Source organism: Mobula birostris, chromosome 15 (genome assembly GCF_030028105.1).
Source record: "Mobula birostris isolate sMobBir1 chromosome 15, sMobBir1.hap1, whole genome shotgun sequence".
NCBI classification, from domain to species: Eukaryota; Metazoa; Chordata; class Chondrichthyes; order Myliobatiformes; family Myliobatidae; genus Mobula; species Mobula birostris.
In genome coordinates, this window is record NC_092384.1 from 5,699,285 (window position 1) to 5,724,903 (window position 25,619).

Here is a 25,619-nt window from a genome sequence, read left to right on the forward strand (position 1 = left end):
GAGATGCTCCCTGGCCTGCTGCATTCACCAGCAACTTTGATGTGTGTTGCTTGAATTTCCAGCATCTGCAGAATTCCTGTTGTTTTCTTCTTTACAAAACTGCTCAAGCTCTGTCATTTTGTTTAGGGATCATGAATAAACAGCCCTTTTCAAGTCCAGCCACAAATTCTCAGTTGGATTGAAGTCTGGACTCCTCAATCTAGTTTTCCTCCAGGATTTCCCTGTATTTTGCTGCATTGATTTTACCCCCCTACCTTCACAAGCCTTCCAGGGACTGCTGCAGTGAAACACCCCTCAGAATGATGCAGTCACCACCATGCTTTACGGTAGGGATGGCGTGTTTTTGATGTTGTACTGTGTTGGGCTTACACCAAACAGCATTCAGTCTGATGGACAAAAGGCTCAATTTGGTTCATCAGATCACAGAACTTTCTTCCAGCTGACTTCAGAGTCTCCCACATGCCTTCTGACAAACTCTAGCCAAGATTTCAACTGAGTTTTTTTCAACAGTGGCTTTCTCTTTGCCACTCTCCCATTAAGCCGTGACTGGTGAAACACCCAGGCAACAGTTGTTGTATACATAGTCTCTCCCATCTCAGCCACTGAAGCTTGTAACTCATCCAGAATTGTCATAGGTCTCTTGGAGGCCTCCCTCACGAGTCTCCATCTGTTTTAGAGGACACCCAGCTCTCGGCAGATTTACAGCAGTGTCATTAACTGTACTCCAAGGGATATTCAGTGACTTGAAAACTTTCTTGTATACATCTCCTCACTTGTACTTTTCAACAACCTTTCTGCCGAGTTGCTTGGAGTGCTGTTTTGTCTTCATGTGTAGGTTTTGCCAGTATACTGACTCTTTAGCAGTTGGACCTTCTAGATACAGGTGTATTTTCGCAACAACACCTTGACTGCATACAGTGATCTCCATTTAACTAATTATGAGACTTCTAAAACCAATTGGCTGCATCAGTGACAATTTGGTGTGTCATGTTAAAGGGGATGAATATTTATGCGGTCAATTATTTTGTGTGTAGCCCCCCTGGCCAGCCTCAGGGTCGCTCGGCTCGCTGTCATCTAGGGAAACAGCCCTCGGCCCCGCCAAACTGGATAATAGTTTGTGTGCATGCTGTGTGATGTACCCCACCCCACCCAAATAACAGACAATACACCAGATACGATTAAATGATTTACAGTTTATAGATATTACTGTAACTATATAATTAATAGAGAATAAAATATAAAAGGAAAATAAAAGGTGCCACATTTATCAAAGTTCAATCTCTTCGTGCACAAACAGTTGGAGCTCAGGACTTTTCTTCTTCACCCTGCAACCCCTCAGACCACCTCGACTGGCTGCCTGGGACCAACAATGGTGGTCGACCAGACGCTCCACACAAGTTCGTCTCCGTCTCCTCTCCTCGCTGAACGCCCCACTTGGGGTCCGATCCCGTTAGCGGACTCACAGCACCTGGTCCATCCTCTGTCTCTTTCTCCCGCCTTCTCCCTCAAAACCCGACACATACAATATCTTCAAATACGCCAATAGCATAACAACTATCCCAATTGGTTCATAACATATTCTTATCATACTCTAACCCAAAACAAGCTGCTAGCGCAAGAACTTTCTCAGCATTTAACATAACAAAGAAGCATTCCCAAGTATAACATAACAAAGAAGCCATTTTAATTAGCCTATACAGTTACATAAAAGACGAAACCCCCTTACATGTGTTTTATATTTGTAATTAATTTAGATCACTTTGCAAAGGTCTGTATTCACTTTGACACGAAAGAGTCTCATTCTGTTGATCCATGCCAAAAAAAAGCCAAATTAAATCCACTGGGATTCAATGTTTGTAAAACAATAAAACATGAAAACTTCCAAGGCGGGTGAGTAACTTTTTCTAGGCACTGTACATAGTAATCCTGTGTTTACTAACCAGAAAATACATATTGGACATGTACATGGAGCCAGTACTTAAATGAGTACAGAGAACAAGGATGATAATATTGACAAACAAAACCAATTCCTTAAGGCTCCTGAGACTTTTGTCAGGACTATGATCAGCAACATGGGCATAAGCTAAGGATATCTAGAATTTAGGAACTGCAGTGCACATATGAAATCTTGATGCTGCAGTAACACTGCAATGCAAGATTTAATAAAGCTTTAAAGTCTAGATCAGAGGCATATTGGCCAAACATGGGCAAATAGGAGTAGCTCAGTTATGCAACTTGGTGGGCTTGGATGACCTGGGCTGTAAGGCCTGTTTCAATGCTGTGACTCTATCTCTGTGTGTAGCCTCCCATTTTAATCTGCACTACTCAGGAAATCCATGTGGATGTATTGTCTTGCTAAAGGCAAGTATCAGGATTTAACCAAGTTTCTTCCAGGGATGCCTACCCTGAAGAAGTTTAAATCTTCTCTTCAATGGGAGTTCAGTGAAACCCTCTCTCACTGGTCCTCCTCCGTGATCCCTGCAGCCATCTGATGCCTTGACCAGACCCACTATGCCAGTCATGTATCATTCCTGGGGGCTTGTCTTCATCACCACATTTGTGCCACATGGCTTCCAGATCCATTTTCTGGTCTCTCAGTTTGGACATACCGAGGATCCCGGGTACTCACATTCAATGAACTGCTTCTCCCTCTGAAATCTATGCTCTGTCCTTTTCACCATGTGGAGATATTTAGTGGCCCTATCTCAGTCTCTGCCACAGATCCAGGCCTCTCTCTCCTCTGCCTGTGTGCACCTCTCCAACATTTTATCCTCCACCAGATTCATGCATTCAACCACCGGTTCTTTGCCTTCTTTGCGTTCAGCAAGGATCAAAAGATCATCCATCTTCAACCACAGATCCTGCTATCTTCATCTCCGATGGCCCTGGACACCCCAAGACTGTGATCCTTGCTGCCTCCTGCTTGGACCTCAATTCTATTGGATGCCCCCAGATTACAGATCGCGCCGACTCCATCCCTGGTCCCATAACTCTGGGCACTTCTGAACTTGTGACACCACTACCATCAACACTGGTTCCATCAATTCTGAATGGATCCAGAACCCGGATTCCACTGCCATCAATGCTGGTTCCTATGACCCTGGACACCTTCAGACTGCTAACTTCATGGTCGTTGGCTCCAGGTCCAGCCTAGATTTTAACTGCCAGCACCCCCAGGCCGAGACTTTGCTCATTACCGCTGGATCCCCAGTCTCCCCTTCCCCCACCACCACTTTGCAACCCCGTGTCTCTCAGGCCCATCAGCTCTTAGGCCCTTGGAGCCTCCACCTCTCTCTCATCACACCTTTCCTGAACACCCCAACCCTCTTCTCTCATCTGACAACATCAACTCTCTTCCCCGCTCTGATCCCAGCTCTAATACTTGCTGTGTCTTCACAATTCCCTCTGACCTTCCCCACTCTGAAGCAGAACATTCTGTCTTTGGTTAGGGCCTCACCTTTGTCCCCCTTCACCTGCACCTCAGTGAGTTCCACGCCAGCCACAACGTCGAGCTCTTCTTCTGTCACCTCCATATCTGAGCCCACCTCTTTAGCAAGGATTCCACACCCTACGCTGATGACCCCTTCTCCTCTTCTTGGACACCCCACTCTGGTTCTCTGTCTGCACTGGATCTTTTCATCTCAAATTACCAACGAGACATCATCCATCTCGACTTCAGCACTCCCCTCTCTTCCTCCAATCTTATCCCCTCTGAATGCACTGCCCTCCACTCTCTCCACACCAATCGCAATTTTATCATCAAGCCAGCAAACAGGGTGCTGTTGTCATGTGGCACACTGACCTCTACCTTGCTGAGGCCAGGCAGCAACTCTCAGACCTAGCCCTTGAAGAGGACCCCACTCTAAATCACCAGAAAACTGTCTCTGACACCATCACTGACTTCATCCACTCTACAGAACTCTCATCCACTGGCACTAACCTCATAATTCCCTTACCCTACACTGCTCACTGGGTAGTGGGTAGTGGCTCCATATGTCAGTATTACAGGGCGTGACGACGCTGCCCTACACGAGTCCCGAGCTCAGCTGGCTCCAGCTGACAGTACCCAGGATGGGCCCCTATCCAGGGTTACAGATCCCACTGCCTTGTGGGTATCTTCGGGAGAAGAGAAGGCTAAGGAGTAAACCCTACACAAATCCAGAGTGGAGCCCCTAAAGCCGTTGGATGACGTATCACGTCACCTCCCGGCAGCTCCTGCAGCCAAGCTGATGCCAAATTTACTGCTTTGCATTCCTTTGGACCACATCCGCGAGGCTGAGAGGGGGATCTTGATGTCTGGGCAGCCCAGGATCTATGCACTGGAGAGGCAATTGAGTCCTAAACCGGGCATCTCCACTGTCTACTTAGACAGATGGAGCCATTAATAATTAATTAATAATGCACTGCTCACTTCTACTTCCTACTGAAGATCCACAAACTGGACTGTCTAGGTAAGCTTATTTTCTCTGCCTGCTCCTGCCCCACTGAACTCATGTCCTCGTATCTTGAAATCATTTGATCCTCCTTGGTTCAGTCCCTTCCCACCTACATCCTCAACACTCCTTATGCCCTTGATCTCCTCAGTAACTTTCAATTTCCTGGCCCTGACTGCCTCATTTTCACTATGGATATTCAGATCCTATACATTTCTATCCCCATCAAGATGGCCTCAAAGCTCTCTGCTTCTTTCTTGACAAAAGAACCAGCCAATCCCCCTCCACCACCACCCTCCTCCATCTGGTAGAACAGGTCCTCTCGCCCTGAATAATACTTCCTTCGGCTCCTACCACTTTCTCCAGACTCAAGGGGTAGCCACGGGCACCCGAGTGGGCCCCAGCTTTGTCTGCCTCTTCGCTATGTACAAACATTTGTAGAACAGTCCTTGTTCATGGCCTTCCCCAGTAATATGCCCCAACTCTTCCTCCACTAAATTGATGATTGCATAGGTGCTGCTTCTTGCATCCATGCTGAGCTCATCAATTTTATCAACTTTGCCTCTAACTTCCACTCTACACTTAAGTTCACTTAATCCATTTCTGAGACCTCCCTCCCTTTCCTCCATCTCTCTGACAAACTGTCAACTGACATCTTTTATAAACCAGATTCCCACGATTATCTTCTCTATACCTCTTCCCACACTATCTCTTGTAAAAATGCTATTCTCTTTTCTCAGTTTCTTTGCCTCTGCCGCATTTGTTTCCAGCAACAGCTTTCTGTTCTAAGACGTCAAGATATCATCCTTCATTAAAGAACAGGGTTTCCATCTCTCCATTATTGCTACCTCCCTCATCTGCATCTCCTCCATTTCCCGAACATCTTCCCGCTGCCTTAGCAGTGATAAAGTTCCTCTTGTCCTTCCCTACTACCCTTCAGCCTCTGTATCCAACACATTATACTCTGCAACTTCTGCCATCTCCAAAGGGCTCCTACCACCTCTACAAGGATCGCTAACTCTGCGATTCCCTTGTCCATTCGCCCCTCCCTATTAACCTCCCTCCTGGCACTTATCCCTGCTAGTGGTCTAAGTGCTACACTTATATACGCACCTCTCTGACTTCCATTCAGGGCCCAAGGCAGTCCTTCCAGGTAAGCCAACTCTTCAGCTGGAAATCTGCCAGGGTGTCAATTGTGTCCAGTGCTCCCGATGAGGCCTCCTCTACATGCTGAAACCCATCATAAATTTGGGAACTGCTTCATTGAGTACCTCCGCTCCATCTGCTACAAGCGAGATCTCCTGGTGGCCAAACATTTTAATTCCCGTTATGACGTCTCGGTCCATGGCCTCCTCTTGTGCCTAGAAGAGGCCACCCTCAGGCTGGAGGAACAACACCTTATATTCTGTCTGAAGCCTTCAACCTGATGACATGAATATCAATTTCTCCTTCCGGTAAATAAATTTCAAACAACACCCCACCCCATTCCCCACTCTAACCTTTTACCTCTTCTGACGTGCCTATTCCCTTTGGGTCAACTCTCCCTTCCCTTTCTCCTATGGTCCACTCCTTTCTCCTATCTGATACTTCTCCTTGAGCTGTTAACTTTTCCCACCTACCTGGCTTCACTTATCACCTTCCAGCTAACCCCATTCCCTTTCCCCCCAACTTTTTATGCAGGCATCTTCCCCCTTCTTTCTCAGTCCTGAAGAAGGATCTCATCCTGAGCTATGAACTATTTATTCATGTCCATTGATGCTGCTTGTCCTACTGAGCTCCTCCAGCATTTTGTGTGTGTTGCTCAGGATTTAATTTTTTGGTCAACCCCTCAGTCTTCTTACTTGCTACATGCTTTTAACTACATCTTAATGACCGCAATAATTTGATTTTGTTGGCCCTTCCAAATCTACTTAAAGTGGTCTTGTTCCTAAACTCTTTGTGCTTGCCTCATTTGGGAAGCATGAGTATTTCTCTAATACTCTAAGATTTGGAGAAGAAAAAGGATTTGGAAAGTAGATAAAACAGGCAGATTTAACTACTTAATGAATGCTATTCATCTGACCTCAATCATACCCCCAACTACACTGTAGTGCCCAGATAGTGGGCATAGTCATAGTTCAGGCGTTCTTTCTTAAGATAGCAAAAGACTGTTTTGATGACAGAGTCATTGGATTGGTGTGTTTATGTGAAAGAAAACATTGGAGTGGCTGAATACCATAGCAATATTGCAAGATGTAGGGTAAAGCTGAGGGAGCAAAATATCAAAGCAAACATTGCTAATTGCAAATTGAGAAACAACCACCAAAGAATTTAATAAAATCTCTAAGGGGAGATTGTGGGAGAAAATGAGATTTTTAGCCTGGCAGAATATCTTTATGAGAAATAAAGTTTCATCATATTTGACCCTGATCTTAGACATGGCAAGATACGGATTTGTTTACATACTATAAGCCAGGAGTGGCCAACTTTTTACATTCCATGCGTCAAATTTTTTCACGCACGAGTTCTATATTAACATATTTTAAAAAGAATGGAATGGGGGTACAAGAATTGTATGGCACATCTGAACTGGTGAGTGAAAAAATTGACGCATGGAATGTAAAGGGTAAAGCACTCAGGTAGGAAATTTTTGTCTGTGAGCCAGTGATCATTATGAACACAACTGAGAGAGGGGAGTTGAATACTCTGAATATAAGTGAATGGGCACAAGGAAGAATGCTGAAACATTCTAAAACTTCCAACAGTAGTAATCTCTTATGTTTATAAAACAATCCAAGGAGAATAGTCATAATGCTTTTGTTTTTATGGGTCATTGTTTAGGAAAGCCTCCATACACCCTAACCAGATTACCAAAGTAGCAACTTACTTTGCTCTGTCCTTCAGCCAGTGGTGACCCAGAGCAGCAGTTGCACAGATCACAAGGAGTAAGAATAGTCTATTCAACCATCCAGGTATGCTCCACCATTTAAAACAAGGCATGGTACACCCCAGTTATGCCCAGTTTTCAGATCTCCAGCAATGGCAGTACCAGCAGAGAACAGAAGGCCAGGATAAGAGTTTAATCACTCTTTAAAGTGGATCAGTGATGCACAACAGCAACATTATTTAAAACTTCACTTAATAGTACTAGCACTCGTTTTATTTAATCTGCAATTCATCCCACATTCTCCCTTCACTGCATTTTCAACCCTTTGCATTTCAAATAATATATAATTGATAAAAATTGCTAACTGTTTCTGTCACCACAAATGCTACATGATATGATGCATATTTTATTCACTTTATATTTTTATTTCAGCTTCACAGCATCTTTTCCTTTTAAAGTATTTGGTTTACCTAATTTTCTGCTGATGCTCCTCCTCTGGGGTTGCAAAAGCTTTCCACTGGAAGTGTACTATTATGTTGCTTCTGTTGCAAATGGACACCACTCTCTGGTTGGCCAATGTTATATAGGTCTTCTCGATCATTACTGAGTTTTTGTCTAGTCTTACATTTACATCCTCTGCAGCTCCATATAAATTGACAAAGATGTCCTCTCCTGAAATGGAACATAATGAAAATTTAAAGTGATTTTTTTTAAAGAACAGACACACTTTCACTTTATTTCACTGTGTTTTGCCTTAACAAGATAGGACATGCTGCTCGGGAACTTTATGGTGCAATAATTGGATTTTTTAAATTGAAAACACGAACTACACTTCATTGGAGACACAAGAGACCTCACATTCTTGAAGTTGGAGCAACACACAATCTGTTGGAGAAAGTCAGTGGGTTGAGGAGCATCTGCAGCAGGGTAAGGAACTTCAATATTTCAAGTCAAAACCTTACACCAGGACCTGCATCACAGATCCTCCAGCAGATTGTTTGTGATTACACCTCATTATCTGTAAAGTGCCTTTGCATTTTCTTTGATCATGCAATATGCAAACTCCAATTTATTTTATGACAGTAGTATAAAGAATCCAACCTTATGTCCCCGTCGTGAGAGGTGGAAGCGTGTAAGTCTGGCCAATAGGGCACTGGTGAAGCCGTATAGGACAATCTCCTGTACAATGGACGTGGTGGATTGCAGAAGCATTGATGAACTCCAACCATACTATCTACTTCAGAGGATAATGGAGATGGGATGTCATCCATGACCTCTGCTCCACTGGGAGCTGAGGACCCAAGAAAGTAATAAAGGGAATAAGACGACAGCTTGGAAGTACATTTGTGCTGGTTCTCTGGTGCATTTTCAACCTTGCATTGCTACGGGCAGAAGTTCTCACTTGCTCTAAAAAGGCAACAATTATACCAGTGCCAAAGAATGATGTGAGCTGCCTTAATGACTATCACCCGGTAGCACTCACATTGACAGTGATGAAATACTTCGAGAGGTTGGTCATGACTAGACTGAACTCCTGCATCAGCAAGGACCTGGACCCATTGCAATTTGCCTATTGCCACAATAGGTCAACAGCAGACGCAATCTCCATGGCTCTTCACTCGGCTTTAGACCACCCGGACAACATAAACACCTACGTCAGGATGCCGTTCATCAACTATGTCAGCATTTAATACCATCATTCCCACAATCCTAATTCAGAAGTTGCAGAACCTGGGCCTCTGTACCTCCCTCTGCAATTGGATCCTCGACTTCTAACCGGAAGACCACAGTCTGTGCAGATTGGTGATAACGTATCCTCTCCCCGACGATCAACAATGGCGCACCTCAGGGGTGTATGCTTAGCCCACTGCTCTACTCTCTGTATACACATAACTGTGTGGCTAGGCATAGCTCAAACACCATCTATAAATTTGCTGATGATACAACCATTGTTGGTAGAATCTCAGGTGGTGACGAGGGGGTGTACAGGAGTGAGGTATGCCGACTAGTGGAATGGTGCCGCAGCAACAACCTGGCACTCAACGTCAGTACAAGAGCTGATTGTGGACTTCAGGAAGCGTAAGACGAAGGAACACCTACAAATCCTCATAGAGGGATCAGAAGTAGAGAGAGTGAACAGCTTCAAGTTCCTGGATGTCAAGATCTCTGAGGATCTAACCTGGTCCCAGCATACTGATGTAGTTATAAAGAAGGCAAGACAGCAGCTATACTTTATTAGGAGTTTGAAGCAATTTGGCATGTCAACAAATATGTTCAAAAACTTCTATACTGTAATTACACCATGGAGAGCATTCTGACAGGCTGCATCACTGTCTGGTATGGAGGGGCTACTGCACAAGAGTGAAAGAAGCTGCAGAAGGTTGTAAATCTAGTCAGCTCCATCTTGGGCACTAGCCTACAAAGTATCCAGGACATCTTTAGGGAGTGGTATTTCAGAAAGGCAGCGTCCATTATTAAAGACTTCCGGCATCCAGGGCATGCACTTCTCTCACTGTTACAATCAGGTAGGAGATACAGAAGCCTGAAGATACACACTCAGTGATTCAGGAACAGCTTCTTCCCCTCTGCCATCCGATTCCTAAATGGACTTTCAAGCCTTGGACACTGCCTCACTTCTTTTTAATGTACAGTATTCCTGTTTTTGCACATTTTTTAAAAAATCTATTTTGATTTACTTGTTTATTTATTGTGTTTTATTTTATTTATTATTTTTTTCTCTCTCTCTGCTAGATTATGTATTGCATTGAACTGCTGCTGCCAAGTCAACAAATTTCACGTCACATGCTAGTGATAAGAAATCTGATTCTGATTCTGATTCTAACATCATGTAACCAACACCACTAAAGCAGTTTTGAGAAGCTCTAGAAAGATCATGAAACTCAGTTGTGCTCATTCCATTGGGTTCCCTCACCTGATAAGGTCAATCTATAATACAAGCAACACCCTCTAAGTTACAAGAGTGTGCTGACAAGTAAATGTGCACATGCACCAATGATGAGAAGGAGCTGGGAGAGGAATCGGTATAGGCTGGTAAAGAACATTGTGCAAGGGTAGTTCTCACAGGAAGTTACCATGAGGGTGACAATAAGGTCATGAATATTGTCTCTGAATGCCTGCATTAAATCCAAATGTCCCTACCAACCCAGAATGCTAAAGTCACACTTGGGAAAAATTGAGGATTCTCGAAGCAATTTCTGTTTTCTGTAAAGCAGGAGAGAAGAGTCAAGTGTCTATATGTGACAATTTCATCATAAACAGCTCGAAAGGCCCTGAGTTTGTACGTTAGGTTTTCTGAGTGCACACTGTAAGCATGTTCATGGAAAAACCCACTTGCCAAATGTGTTAGTACACGGTGGGGGGGTCCCTCTAAATGGTGGGTGGATGAGGTGTACAGTCCCACTTCCTTACACACTTACTACAGTCCTTTGTGGGAATGAGACCCACTCTCAGGGTTTCATAACCGGCCATTGTTGTTCAGCACGCTAAGGGCTCAGCATAAGAGTCCAGCTCGGCTTTGGAGACAGGGCTCTGGAGACAGGCGGATTGAAGGTCGGTGTCATGGTGTGTCCTCGGGGGAGTCAAAATATCTATGGCTGTGTGCCCAGATCTTTGAGCACAGAGCTTAAAAAAAAGCGATGTAACAGATTGTTAACATTGTAAACCAGCGAGTTGCTTGTCATGTCTGCTCGCTTGCTGGGAAAACTGAGCTACCTTTTTCTCCCTTATTAGGGAGAGAGAGAGAGAGCCTGTGGTATGTCGAATACCAGGTGATATGTGAAGTCTCTGGGGTAACTGCAGGACTGTCTTTGCTGTTGCTTTGCTCATGCTTGAGTGCTCGGTGGCGGGTGCCGATGCTTTTTTGCCCGTGGGAGGGCCGGGGGGAATTTTTGCTTGCTGCCGCTTACACGCGGGAGGGAGGGGAGCTGGGGGGGACTTTAGGGTTCTAACAATTAACTGTCGTTCAATCTTTGGGGCACTCCTCTGTTTTTGTGGATGGTTGAGAAGATAAAGTATTTCAGGATGTATAGTGCATACATTCCGCTGACGCTAAATGTACCTTTGAAACCTTGTGTTAGATGGCGTTCTATTTCATTGGTCATTTCTCATCAGATGAAGATAGATTCACTTCTCAACATGCAGGACGTCAAGCAATATATTTTGTGGGGTAAATTTGCAGAAACCGCCGTATGCTGTGAGTTAGTTTTCTCAAGATTGCAACACTTTATATGAGTGCAGGGGAAATGTATCTGATCCTTTAAATAACTCTGCTATGAAGCCTTCAGCATTAATATAAACTGATTCTCCAGTGAGTAAACACAGACAGTTGATATCTGAATCATTGTGGTTGAAAATTAATGGATGGGATGTCAGATGTAAGCTTTTTACACGGTCGTAAGTGCATGGAATGGCTTACCAAGGATAGTGTATACTGTAAACAGATACATTATGGGCATTTAAGGGACACCTAGATTGGCACATGGATGACTGAGAAATGGAGGGCTATGCAGAAGGGAGTGGTGAGATTGAGTTGAGAGTAGGTTAAAAGGTCCACCCGACATGGTGGGCTGAAGGATCTGTATTATGCTAGTGTTCGATGTTCTAAAGACAAACCACTGGATTTTGCATCATCTAGATAAGCTGAATGCACCCAAAAAATGCCAAGGTACAAGAAATCCTTGAGCTGAAATGGTTGTACAGCATGAATGAAAGGCCCAAACTCTTCCTAAAATATTGCTTAACATTGCACTGATGTAATTTTCATCTGTCTCTGCCTCTGTCTTTCCAGTCATGTCTTTATAAATTTCAAAGTCAGATAGTTGAATGGTCATTAATATAACAGCAAGCAAAGTCAGATTAAGGAAAATTAGCAAATGGTAAAAAGGGCGCTGTATCTCAGAACGCCAGTGAGCCATGTTTGGTTCTGGATATGGAAAATGGAGTTTGCATGTTCTCCTTGGGAACTTGCATCCATCCACATTCATATTATTGGCCACTGTAATGTATGCCGCAGAAAAGTTTAATAAGAAAGGAGTATTGAAGTGCATTTAAAAGAGTAATTGTAGACTGCAGGGAAATAAGAAAAGGGGCGATGGGATTGATGAGATTGATACCTGAGAGATAACATGGGTTCCATCACTGGTGTTAGAAGATTTGAGTGGTGCATCTGAATAAGGTGGGATAGGTGTGTAGAGGCGAGAGTTGAAAGAAGAGAGAATAGAGGGAGGGCTCAGAGAGATGGTATGTGGTGGTGAGTAGGATACCTTACACACCAGAAGCAAAAGTGTAAATACTCAGCATCCAACTCTTTCAGTGAGAATGGAGTAAATGCATGGTACAGTCCATCTCAGCATTCTTATCTATTGTCTTCTATATGTAGATCCATGCAAAATAGCTTGGTTTCCATCACCTTGGACAATCCTCAGGGCAGGATTCACTCTGTTAAATCTACGTAGCAGCTTTTGTGTATTGTTATTCCAATGACATAGGAAGATGGCACTGGTGAAACCCAGCAATGTGCTGCAGGCGGCTTATAAAACTTCTAAATATACTTCTGAACTATCCTCAATGCAACCTGTAGCATGTAATTTCCCTTTAAGTAATGTATTTTTGAACAGTCATAACAAACTGGCAATTTCACAATAATGTGAAGGTATATCACCATGACTGAAAGACAGGGAGCAGGGAAGGACTCAAAGCCAGACTGAAATGCCAGGAATTGAACTTCCTTTACCCAGCATCTCGTTAGCAAGTGTACAGTTGCCGAAGAACAAGATTGAGGACCTGAGGGCAATATTGCTGTACCAGAAGGAAATGAGGAAATGCTACATTCTGTGTATCACGGAAGCATGGCTCACTCTACACATGCCGGATATGTTAGTAAGACTCAAGGGCTTCTCAATACACAGGTAGGATTCGTTATCTGATTCTATTGTCACTTCAAGGAGCCAAAGTCTGAAGAAATTGGTAAAAAGTGCAGTGCTGAAGGGAATTTTGCCCTACTCAAAGTACAGGCACCAAAACACTGCTTAACCTGGTAAGTGCTTTTAGCATTTGCTGTTGTTTCAAAATTCATGCATTTGCAGTTATTTTTCTGCATTTCAATTCCCTCTGCAGTGTTGTTACATAGAAACATTGAAACATAAAAAACCTACAGCACAGTACAGGCCCTTCGGCGCACAATGCTATGCCGAACATGTACTTTAGAAATTACCTTGACTTACCCATCGCCCTCCGTTTTTCTAAGCTCCATGTACCTATCCAGGAGTCTCTTAAAAGACCCTATTGTATCTGCCTCCACCACCATCACCGGCAGCCCATTCCACACACTCACCATTCTCTGCGTAAAAAACTTACCCCCGACATCTCCTCTGTACCTACTTCCAAGCACCATAAAACTGTGCCCTCTCGTATTAGCCATTTCAGCCCTGGGGAAAAGCCTCTGACTACCCACATGATCAATGCCTCTCATCATCTTATACACCTCTATCAGGTCACCTCTCATCCTCTATCGCTCCAGGGAGAAAAGGTCAATTTCACTCAACCTGTTCTCATAAGGCATGCTCCCCAATCCAGGCAGCATCCTTGTAAATCTCCTCTGCACCCTTTCTATGGTTTCCACATCCTTCCTGTAGTGAGGTGAACAAAACTGAGCACAGTACTCCAAGTGGGGTCTAACCAGGGTCCTATATAGCTGTAACATTACCTCTCGGCCCTTAACCTCAATCCCACAGTTGATGATGGCACACAGTCAACCTGTGCAGCAGCTTTGAGTATCCTATGGACTCGGAGCCCAAGATCCCTCTGATCCTCCACACTGCCAGGAGTCTTACCACTAATACTATATTCTGCCATCATATTTGACCTACCAAAATGAACCACTTCACACTTATCTGGGTTGAACTCCATCTGCCATTTCTCAGCCCAGTTTTGCGTCCTATCAATGTCCCACTGTAACCTCTGACAACGCTCCACACTATCCACAACACCTCCAATCTTTGCGTCATCAGCAAATTTACTAACCCATCCCTCCACTTCCTCATCCAGGTCATTTATAAAAATCATGAAGAGAAGGGGTCCCAGAACAGATTCCTGAAGCACACCACTGGTCACCAGCCTCCATGCAGAATGTGACCCATCTGCAACCACTCTTTGTCTTCTGTGGGCAAGCCAATTCTAGATCCACAAAGCAAGGTCCCCTTGGATCCCATGCCTCCTTATTCTCTCAATAAGTGGTGCATGGGGTACCTTATCAAATGCCTTGCTGAAATCCATATACAGTACATCACCTGCTCTACCTTCATCAATGTGTTTAGTCACATCATCAAAAGATTCAATCAGGCTCGTAAGGCCTTTGACAAAACTATGCTGACTATTCCTAATCATATTATGCCTCTCCAAATGTTCATAAATCTTGCCTCTCAGGATCTTTTCCATCAACTTACCAACCACTGAAGTAAGTTACCTGACCTCCTGATTCTTCCTAGCATTTTTAGATTTTATTTTGCGTAAATCATTTCCTTTTAGGCTTCATAACATTAATAGGCATTCTCCCTATAATACATAGTTCAGATAGGCAAGGGAATCTTCCGTTAAAGCTGTTTCTGAAGACCATAGCAGAAGGACGGCACCAGTGACCAACGCGACTAACGGCAATGTCCAGCATACAGATCAGAAAACTACTTCTTCTTCTTCTACTCGTACAACCAGTCTGTATGTGCTTGGAGCCTTTTAATTTACCTATTGATAATGGGCTTTTGGGCCAAATGAGCAACCTGACGATTTTGCTCTCTCTGAGGGAATTTGGCAGGGTTAAGAATGAGTTTGAGAACAGAGAGTATGGCCTAATGGCAGAGCATGAACCCATGATGGGCTTCAATTTTCGACAACTCATCGATTAAAGCATCAAGCAAGGTTGAATCCAACGAGGAGGAGAGCAGAAGTCAACTGGGTGTTCAGCACTATCTGTTTGCTCACCGCTCCCTCGCTCACTTCTGCCAGAGGAGGATGCAGGAGTCTTAAGTCCTGAGCAAGGTTTGATCGGTGCAGTTTGTAGATTGGAGTCATGGAGAGGATTTGACTTATCTTTAGAGGACTTTGCAGTTCATGTTATATGTGTTTCTGGTTTATGGTAACTCCTTTTTCTCATTATTTTGCTTGATTCTGATCGGGACGGACTGGTTCTGCAGCCTGCAGTCAACGAACAGCACAGTGCTAAACTGAACTCAGCTAAACTCAAGTGAATATTCTTAGAATGTTTCAAGGACTCTACGGCTTGATGTTTAATATGCTGTGTGTTATTCGCTTGTTTTTTTGCCATTAGAGCAATTTGTTCTTTTTTGTGGATTGATTGTTTGATGTTTTCTTTGAACTGGTTCTGTGGTGCTTCTTTGTTTCGTGGTTGTCTGCAGAAAGACATACTTCAGGCCTGTTTACTCTGATAATAAAGAGACTTTGAATCCTTGAAGAAACTTTTCCACCTGAATTTTAGCAAAGAACATTCTCTGAAGTACTGATGCATAAGAAATATTGACTGAAACTTTCCACTTGCTACAGGGAAAATTTAATCATCAGGAAAAGGGCTGATTGCCAATGGATATCAAGATTATTCTAGCAGCAACTACTGAGCAAAATCGTACATTTTCCTCATAAGAGAAAAAATCTAAATGCAGCTTCTTTGTTGCTTTAAGGTATTTACTGTTTTTATGTTTTCAATTTACTGCTGTTTATCATTTCTTACCCTTTCTTTTAGTTAATCTCTCTCTTCTTCTCTCCTTCAATCTGCTCCCAACCAACTGAGGTGGCACTACCAAAATAACCACTGGGAACAGATGGAAACATATTTCTCATCACTGTTTATCTTCATAGCATTTGTTGCCTTTCAGTTTTGTTTTTTTGGCTGACCTTGACCTTGACCTCAACAAGTTTTTGTCAAGGTGGCTCTAGCATACAACGCTCCCTTGCTCAACATCTTCCAGATAGCTCACAAAATGTCTGTTTTGTTTCTTTTACGTCTGTTTTTCACCTTAAATGTGTTTCTGGGACTGCTAGAGCCTATGAATTACAGTTTAGAGATCGATTGAGCGATCCAGCGCTTTGCTGACTCCGAGAAAATTCCAGGAAGTGAGAGCATGCCTCGATGCAAAGCAAGTTTGAGGCAGGGCACGAGTCAACGTTCGACTCCATTTCACCGGTTAAAGCGATCATTAATTGCCGATTAAAACATTGAGGGAAAACTTCCACCTGCTGCCTAATGGAGTGACACACAATTTGTGTGGCTGCGGTTAATTCTTCCTTTTCCCCAGTTTAATCTCTGAATTTTTAACTTTTATTTGTCGTATCTTAGAGGGGAATAGTTGTCATTATGTCACAACCCTTAAGAAGTGGAAAGCAGCTTTCTGAATCCAGCAATGGAAAGGGAAAAACTTGGAAAGAAAAATCAGAAGATATGCCTGTCTGGGCTGAGCGTTTAGAACATGTGTTGATGGCTCTCGACAAGAAAATAGAGATGAAGTTGTTTCGACAGAGTTTTCATCTTGTAGAGAAAAGAATTATTTCCTTGAATTCTGAACTTAAAGAGTCGAAGCGTCAGATAGCAGATATTTCAGCCCGCTTGGAACAGTCTCAATGCAAGATTATCGATCTGGAAGCAAGATCTCGTCGGAATAACATTCGAATTGTTGGACTGAAGGAAGGATCTGAGCGTGGGGATTTATTGGACTATTTTGCTAATTTGTTTCAATCTGTTTCCAGGTATTTTACCCCAGCCTCCCGACATTGAAAGAGCGCATAGAATTTTCACTTCGAAATCTCAAGATCCGAATAAACCAAGGTCAGTTTTGGTCAGTTTCTTTGTTTTAAAGTTAAAGATGAAATCATAAAATATGCAAGGAAACACAAAGTTTTTAAATTCAAGGGTTCCGAGATTCGTTTTTATGAAGGTTATCCACGGGAAGTTAAGGAACAGCGATTCAAATTTGTTCCAGCTATGAAGATAGCCCATGATAAGGGATTATTCCCATCACTTCACTATCCAGCCCGGTTAAAGTTATTTCCTAAAGATTCGACTCCGAGTGTTTTTTTGGATCCCCAAGCAGCATTGGACTATGTTAATTCTATTTTGGAAGTGGCCGAGGTCTGAATGGTATTAGGTCTGAATAATTTTCCAAAAGAAAACAGGCTTTGAAGATTTCGATATGTTGAAGATATCCTTTGATCAATGGGCCATTTAAAGAAAATGTGAACTTCTTGATTTGACTGATGAATGACTTTTCCGAAATCTGTTTGGTATACCGAGTGAATTAACACAGCCGACAGATAGTTAACTGGTTTGATTATTTGTTTTTATCCTTCCTTTTCTTCATTAGTTTTTATAGTTTATAAAGACCTTTTCTTATATATATATATATAGAGAGAGAGAGTGAGGAGTGCTTAGTAAATAGATAATTAGTCTCAGTTTTTCTTCTAAAAACAGTTTTTTTTATTGGGCAGTAAGTCAAAGGGATAATGGCACCGATTTTTCTTCATTGGAGATTACATAGACATTTTTCTTTTTGATTAGGTTTAATTTTATTGCTTTGATGTCTTTGGAGATTGTTTTTGCATTCCCCAGTTTATTTTTAATGATTAAGCATAAACATCTTTTTTTCCCTCAGCAGGGCTTTCTTATTTTAGGGCCGTGTGTTTTTTTTTGTAAAGGGGGGGTAATTAAGGAAAACTTTTAAAATCACTATTTAAATTGAGCAGCTCGCGGAGTTCTGTTTCATTTTTCTTTTTCTATTGGGCCTTTTCTTCTTCTTTGCCAGATTTCTAACTTTTGGGATGGTGGGAGGATTGGGGGTAGTTTTGAAGTATAGGTTTCATTGTAGGATTAATTTCATTTTTTTCAGTTTTTTCTTCTTGTATTTTTTCCCATTACAGAGTTCTGGAGCATGCGTGTTTTCTATATGGTTATACTTATCACCGCCATTTTTGATTAGCCCGCGTTGGTATGCGTGTATTTATGTGTTAAAAATATTTTATGGTAGTTAAACAAATAAATGTTATTAGTTGGAACGTACGTGGCTGGAATCACCCTGTTAAGCGAAAGAAGACTTTTAAAATTATTGCAACACACATCAAAGTTGCTGGTGAACGCAGCAGGCCAAGCAGCATCTGTAGGAAGAGGTGCAGTCGATATTTCAGGCCGAGACCCTTCATTTTAAAATTATTAATCGATTCCAACCTGATATAATTTTTGCTCAAGAAACGCATATCAGAACAGGCGATCAAAATAGATTTTTTAAAATGTGGAAAGGTCTTCAATATCATGCCACCTGTCAAAATAAAACAAAGGGAGTATCTATTTTTATTAAGTCCAACATTTTATTTATCCAAGAAGACATTGTGTCAGATACTAATGGTAGATTTTTAATTGTCAAAGGAACAATTTGTAATAGAAAAATTGTCCTGGTTAATCTATATGGACCTAATGTAGATGATCCTTCTTTTTTCAAAACGTATTTGGTTTATTGCCAGATTTAAACGAATATATGTTGTTAATGGGTGATGATTTTAACTGTTGTTTATATGCTTTGATTGACAAGAGTTCAACCAATCAGCAGCTTCCGAGTTGTTCAGCATCACTTATTAACCCTTCTTTAATTGATTATGGTTTGATCGAAATCTGGAGAAATCTACATCCTAATGATAAAGGTTATTCCTTTTATTCACATGTTCACAAAAAATATTCGAGAATTTATCATTTTATAGCTGATTTCCGAATTTTTGTCCAAAGTCTAGAAATGTGAATATGACGCTATCGTTGTTTCGGATCATGCGCCTTTAAGCTTAGCTTTTCAATTGAATGATGTCGGTATTGCAAACTTGCCTTGGTGTTTTCCAGAAAATTTATTACAAAGTTCGGACTTTGTCAAATTTATTGAGACTCAGATAAAAGATTTTTTTCTTTTTAACAATACGGGAGATGTGTCGAAATTGATTATATGGGATACATTTAAAGCATATTTGCGAGGTCAGATAATCTCCTATTTAGCTAAGTTTAAGAAACAGACAAAAATAGAGTTAGATAAGATCTCAAAACAAATTAAAGACTTGGATCATATTTATGCAATCTCTCCTAACATTGATTTATTTAAACAAAGGGTTGAACTTCAATCACAATATAATTTACTATTAACTTATCCGATTGAAAGAAATTTGTTTAAATTGAAAAGTCAATCTTATGTGTTTGGAGATAAAAATAATAAACTATTAGCATCCCAATTAAAGGCAGCTAGAGCTATAAAACAAATTTTAAAAATTTGTAAGGGAGACGGTAGTTTAGCTTGTAATTATGAAGACATTAATAAAATTTTTCAAGACTTTTACATTGAACTTTATAAATCTCAGTTTCTAGCTGATCCTTCTAAAATGAATGCCTTTTTACAAAAGATTGATTTTCCTAGAATATCTGTTGAAGATCAACAAACTCTTGATACTCCTATTACTGAAAAAGAAATTCAGAAAGCTATTCTTTCAATGCAATCTAGTAAAGCTCCTGGATTGGATGGTTGTTCTGTAGGATTTTATAAAAAAATTGAAAAATTGCTTTCTCCGAAATACGTAAAGATTCTTTTTTGTTAGGAGAGTTACCTCCCACATTTTGTGAAGCTTCTATTTCTTTAATTCTTAAGAAAGATAAAGACCCTACTGACTGCTACTGACCTATTTCAATATTAAATGTAGATGCTAAAATTCTTTCAAAAATAATGGCTAATCGACTGGAGAATATTCTAGCTAAAATTATTTCTCAGGACCAAACAGGTTTTGTAAAAGGTTGTTATTCCTTCTCTAATACTCGGAGACTGTTAAATGTTATGTACTCATCCTTTTCTAAGACTCTCCAGTGTGTTGTTTCCCTTGATGCTGAAAAGGCATATGATAGAGTTGAATGGAAATACTTATTTAACCTTTTAGAGAAATTCAACTTTGGTACTAATTTTAATAAGAGGATTAGAATGATATATAAAAGACCTATTGCATGTGGCCAAGTGGTTAAGGCATTGGACTAGCGACCTGAAGGTCGTGAGTTCGAGCCCCAGCCGAGGGAGCAAGGCACTTAATCACACATTGCTCTGCGACGACACTGGTGCCAAGCTGTAAGGGTCCTAATGCCCTTCCCTTGGACAACATCGGTGTCGTGGAGAGGGGAGACTTGCAGCATGGGCAATTGCTAGTCTTCCATACAAGCTTGCCCAGGCCTGCGCCCTGGAGAGTGAAGACTTTCCAGACACAGATCCATGGTCTCGCAAGACTAACGGATGCCTTTACTATACCGAACAAAACTGTCAATTTATTAGGTTCTATATTAAATATTTAAATATTAAAATCCTTTAAATATTTAGGTAACATTGTCACTAAAAACTACAGAGACCTTTATAGAGCTAATTTGGTTTCTTTAGTGGATTTTATGAAGCAATTATTTTGTAGGTGGAATCCACTTAGACTTTCGTTAGCTGGCCAAATTCATGCAGTTAAAATGATGATTTTACCAAAATATTTATATGCATTTCAAAATATTCCTATTTTTTAAACTAAGAAGTTTTATGATCAGGTTGATTCTATTATTTGATCTTTTGTTTGGAATAATAAAAGACCAAGAATTGGAAAATGTCATTTACAAAAATTAAAAAAGGATGGAGGTCTTGCTTTGCCTAATTTAAGAATGTACTATTGGGTGGTTAATATACGTTATTCGTGTTCTTGGTTATATTGGACCGATAAAAATGAACGACCACCATGGGTTGATCTGGAAATAAAAGCTGTGAAACAATTTTATTTAAGTTCGTTATTAGGAGCTTCTTTACCTGTACAACTAGCCAAAATTTCTACTTTAAATATAAATCCTATGATTAAGCAGTCATTACGAATTTGGTAATGTTTTTTAATCTTAAAAAATTTAACCTTCTTAGTTTAATTTATCAAAACTATTTACTTAAACCTTCACTTAGAGATCCTACCTTTTCTCTTTGGAGGAATAAGATCTGTTTCAAGAAGGCCGATTGATGTCCTTTGAGAAATTAGTAACTAAATACTCTCTTTCACACTCACACTTTTTGCAATATCTTCAGGTCAGACATTTTTTACAAGAAAATTTAAGTAATTTTCCATATATACAAGATTCTGACCTGTTAGACATTATTTTAAAAATGAACCCTTTAGTGAAAGGTTTTATTGGGAAAATTTATAATTTACTATTACAACAGGATAATTATCCTCTATTTAAGATTAAGCAAGATTGGGAAAGAGAGCTTAACATGACCTTGATAACTGAGGATTGGTTGCGAATTCTGAAGTTGGTTAACCCTTCTTCGACTTGTGCCAGTCATTCTTTAATTCAATTTAAAATTGTACATTGTTACTACTTGACAAAGGAGAGACTGTCTAAAATATTTCCTAATGTTGATAGTCAGTGTGATATATGTAAAGCTGAGACAGCTACATTGACACATATGTTTTAGTCGTGTTCTGTATTGAAACAGTTTTGGAAATCTATTTTCTCTACAATTTGTAAAGCCTTAAAAATCAATTTACAACCTAATAAATTGACAGTTTTGTTTGGTATAATTCCTCAATATATTCATGATATTTCTATATCAGACCAACATGTAATTGCATTTGTTACATTATTGGCCAGAAGGGCTATTTTATTGAAATGGAAAGATGCCTCTGCTCCCACTTTGATACAATGGTTCGCTCAGGTGATGTTATGTCTTAGTTTGGAAAAATCTGAAGTCGAGCTTTTGATCCTCGATTTGACTTTGAGAAAAGGTGGGGTTCTTTTGCACACTACTATCATCCGATTTGAGTTAATTAAGATGGTTTCCTTCTGATTCTTGCTTAAATGGATTTGAGTTGGCGGATTGATGTTTTTCTTTTTGGAAGCTTGTATGGCGTATAGCTCCGGGGTTGTGCTCCCAATGAGTTTTTTGGGGGGTTTTTTTGTTAGTAGGGTTTTTTTGTTTTAGTTAGTAGGGATTCTTTTTTCCTTCTTTCTTTTTTCCAAAACAAAAATAGTTTTAACATTTTGTTTTCTCTTATTATTATTGATATATTGTTTAGCTTTGTTAATCAGTTATTTGGTAATTGAATTTCTCATTGTACATATTTACATGTTGACTTGATTACTTTAATGTATTTTTTGTTGATCTCCAATAACAATTAATAAAAAAGATTTAAAAATGAGAAAAGAAACATTGAGGCGAATGCAGAAGGCGAGTGAGAGTTCAGCACCGATTGCCAACCTTTTGACCGTTGCCGAGAAGGAGTCTGCGAGCGGCCCATCACTGTGGCAGGCAGGTAGGTCTCTCTGCCTTGTGTGGTGTCCCTCTCTTTCCATGAATGCTGGTGATATTGTAGGATTCTGTTGTGTTCTGTTAGTTTTTTTTTGTGCAGGAGAGGGTTGGTTTTTTGGGGGGGGGAGTCAATTTTCCTGTTCCGGTTAGTGCTTGGGAGGGGTGTTTGGGGGGGGGGGGGGTTGATGATAAGGACGCTGTTATTTTTTTGTGCAGGGATTGGGTTTGATGTTTCACTCTAAATAACTTTCATGTTCTTTCTTTGTTTCATGGCTATCTGGACAAGAGGAATCTCTGAGTCGTATATGGATACGTGCTTTGATAATAAATTACACTGACGGACTTTTAACATCGTAAACCAGCGAGTTGTTTGTTATGTCACCCTGCTTGCTAGGAAAAACTGAGACACCTCCTTCTCCCTTATTAGGTAGATAGAGAGCCTGTGGTATGTCGAATGCCAGGTGAAACACCAAGTCTTTGAGGTCACTGCAAATCTCTGTCTTTGCTATTGCTTTGCTCACGCTTGAGTGCTTGGTGGTGGGTGCTGATGTTTTTTTTTGCTGGTGAGGGAGGGGGGATCATTGCCTGCTGCAGCTTATGCGCAGGAGAGAGGGGAGCTGGTGGGGGGGACTTTGGGGTTCTTGTGTTTAACTGTCATTCATTCTTCGGGGCACTTCTCTGTCTTCATGGATATTTGCGAAGAGAAAGTATTTCAGGATGTATATTGTATATGTTTCTCTGACATTAAATTGGGCCTTTGAACCTATATTTCCAGTCACAGTGGTGTACTGAAGGAACGGCTCAATGAAAATGATTTACTATATGTAGATAAAATTCCACTATGGTAATGGTGCATATACACGCAGCGGCCTCTCAGGAGCCAACCAAAGGTGCTTTTTTATTTGTTAACTGTGTTTTTATACATAGTAAGGCTATCCTTGACACCAATAACTACATGTACAGCAGGTCTACTGCATCAACGAGTTGTTCATTGTTCAGAGTAGCCAGCCAGAGTGTCATAAGAGCAGCTGGTGGTTCAGAGAAGGCAAGTCAGCCTGATGGGCTGAGAGAGTCAGGTTGGGCCCTCAGGCTGAGGAAGGTGAGTTGGGCCCTCGGGCCAAGAGAGTCAGATCAGGCTGTCAGGCCAAGGAAGTTAAGTCAGGCCACTGGGCCAAGGGATATGAGTCTCGCCAGTCAGACAGTAGGGCCGTAGGGCCACAGGAAGAGTTGGATTGGGTTCAGAAGAGCTGACCTGGATGCAGACCATGCTGCTGCCTGCTACTCGAAGGTACTGGAGTTGGTGCCTTCGAGTTGGCACAAAGGCAGTGTGTAGTGCAGCCATGAATGACTTTCTGAGGCATTTCTTTTGTAATCACAAAACCCCGTTGGACATTGATTGCCACAGGCCTGCTTCCCTTGATTGGTGGCGAGGCAACAGTGTCGCCTCAGTTGTAGCAAGGACTAGGTCTCAAGCTGCAGGCTCGTGTTGTAATATGGTGTCCGTGCTCATTTGGAGGTGGCTTCGCCTGTTGGTGCTGCCCTCCAGTGCTGGATTGGTGGAATTACAGGCTGGTCAGCCAGGACCATCAGTTTGCAAGACATGTCACTCAGGGTCTTGGACTAGAAATGTGTTTTCTTACATGACTGCTTTTTTTCTCCTTTTTCGCTATTTTGAATGCGGGTGTATGTTTTTGCACCTTAGCCCCACAGGGAACGTTGTCTTGTTCAGCTGTATCCATGCATGGCTTGAATGACAATTAAGCTTGATTGATTTACTGTGCCATGATCATACTAAAATCAGTTCTATACAGTACAGAACCTAGTATTCAGTAAACTAAACACAACTAAAATATTACATGTTAGAAATTGCAAGGTAGCTGGTGGTGAATTAGACAGTGGCCTAACCTGTATCCAAGTGTATCATCAGATCCTCACTGTGATTGCCAGTAGACTGTGGGATAAATTCTATAGTCACTTGCATACTCTCCCCAGCATCCAATTTTCCATGAATGGGTACCACATGGAATGGCCTGCAAACAAGGAAATAAGGAATAGCGGACAGTGTAAGGCACAAAGATTTAACAACTGAATCGATGAACATATTATTAACTGCTGGTTGCACTTTTCCTTCTTTGTTGCAAAGACCTCTCCTCACTGGCACTGTCACATTAATTTATTCATCCTACAGTAGCAATTTATTTATTAAGAATTCAAATTCTTATTTATTCTTATTCAAGGTTCAAGAATGTTTACTGTCATTCTTCAGTACACGAACAAAATGATTGCTACTCCAGATCCGATGCAGCATAAAAAAATCAATAAGCATAAAGAACACAATAACAAAAGACAAAAAAACACAATAAATATGAAAACAATGCTATTAAACACAATGCACAGTTAACTGTTGTATACATAGACTGATTGTATGAACATAAAGTGATGCAAAGTGGTATGTATATAGTGGTGTTGGAGGATGGTGGGGTGGGTTCATGGGTGGAGATGTTGACCAGCCTGATTGCTTTGCAACAGTAACTGTTTTTGAGTCTAGTGGTCCTAGCATGGATACTGCATCGTGTTTGCCGTGATGGAAGTAGGACAAAAAGTCCATAAGCAGGGTAGGTGGGATCCTTCATGATATTGTTGGACTTTATTTGGCTCCTTTTTGTATATGTGTCCGTGATGGTGGATGGATTAGTGCCAGTAAGGCATTGGGCAGTTTTAATGAAGAATTGTAGAGTCAGGGAAAATGTCACAGCAGTGCTCAGTCAGGACACTGGGTGCTTATGGGTGGAACTGAGGAATAAGAAAGGTATGATCATTTTAATGGGGCTGTATTATACATCACTCAAGCGCCTGCAGGATTTAAAGGAACAAATTTGTAGAGAGCTTGCAGACTGTTGCAAAAAACATACGGTTGTTACAGTAGGTGATTTTAACTTTCTATATATTGACTGGGACTCCCATGCT

General features: G+C 41.2%; 1 protein-coding gene and 1 long non-coding RNA gene across 9 annotated transcripts in view; one reads left to right on the forward strand and one right to left on the reverse strand.

Annotated features, from left to right (window-relative positions):
* The window catches only part of hydin (HYDIN axonemal central pair apparatus protein), a 981,559-nt gene that overhangs the window by 816,361 nt on the left and 139,579 nt on the right, over positions 1-25,619 (reverse strand). For all 8 annotated transcript variants that reach the window (XM_072279252.1, XM_072279251.1, XM_072279249.1 and 5 more), the window contains exons 7-8: positions 24,558-24,682; positions 7,770-7,971 (exon numbers count right to left, since the gene is read on the reverse strand). In XM_072279252.1, coding sequence (XP_072135353.1) covers positions 7,770-7,971; positions 24,558-24,682 — 327 coding nt within the window. The remainder of the gene's footprint in view (positions 1-7,769; positions 7,972-24,557; positions 24,683-25,619) is intronic.
* Positions 17,093-23,017, forward strand: LOC140210365 (uncharacterized). The gene is made up of 3 exons (XR_011889226.1): positions 17,093-17,149; positions 22,531-22,656; positions 22,939-23,017. It is a non-coding gene; the product is annotated as an uncharacterized lncRNA (long non-coding RNA).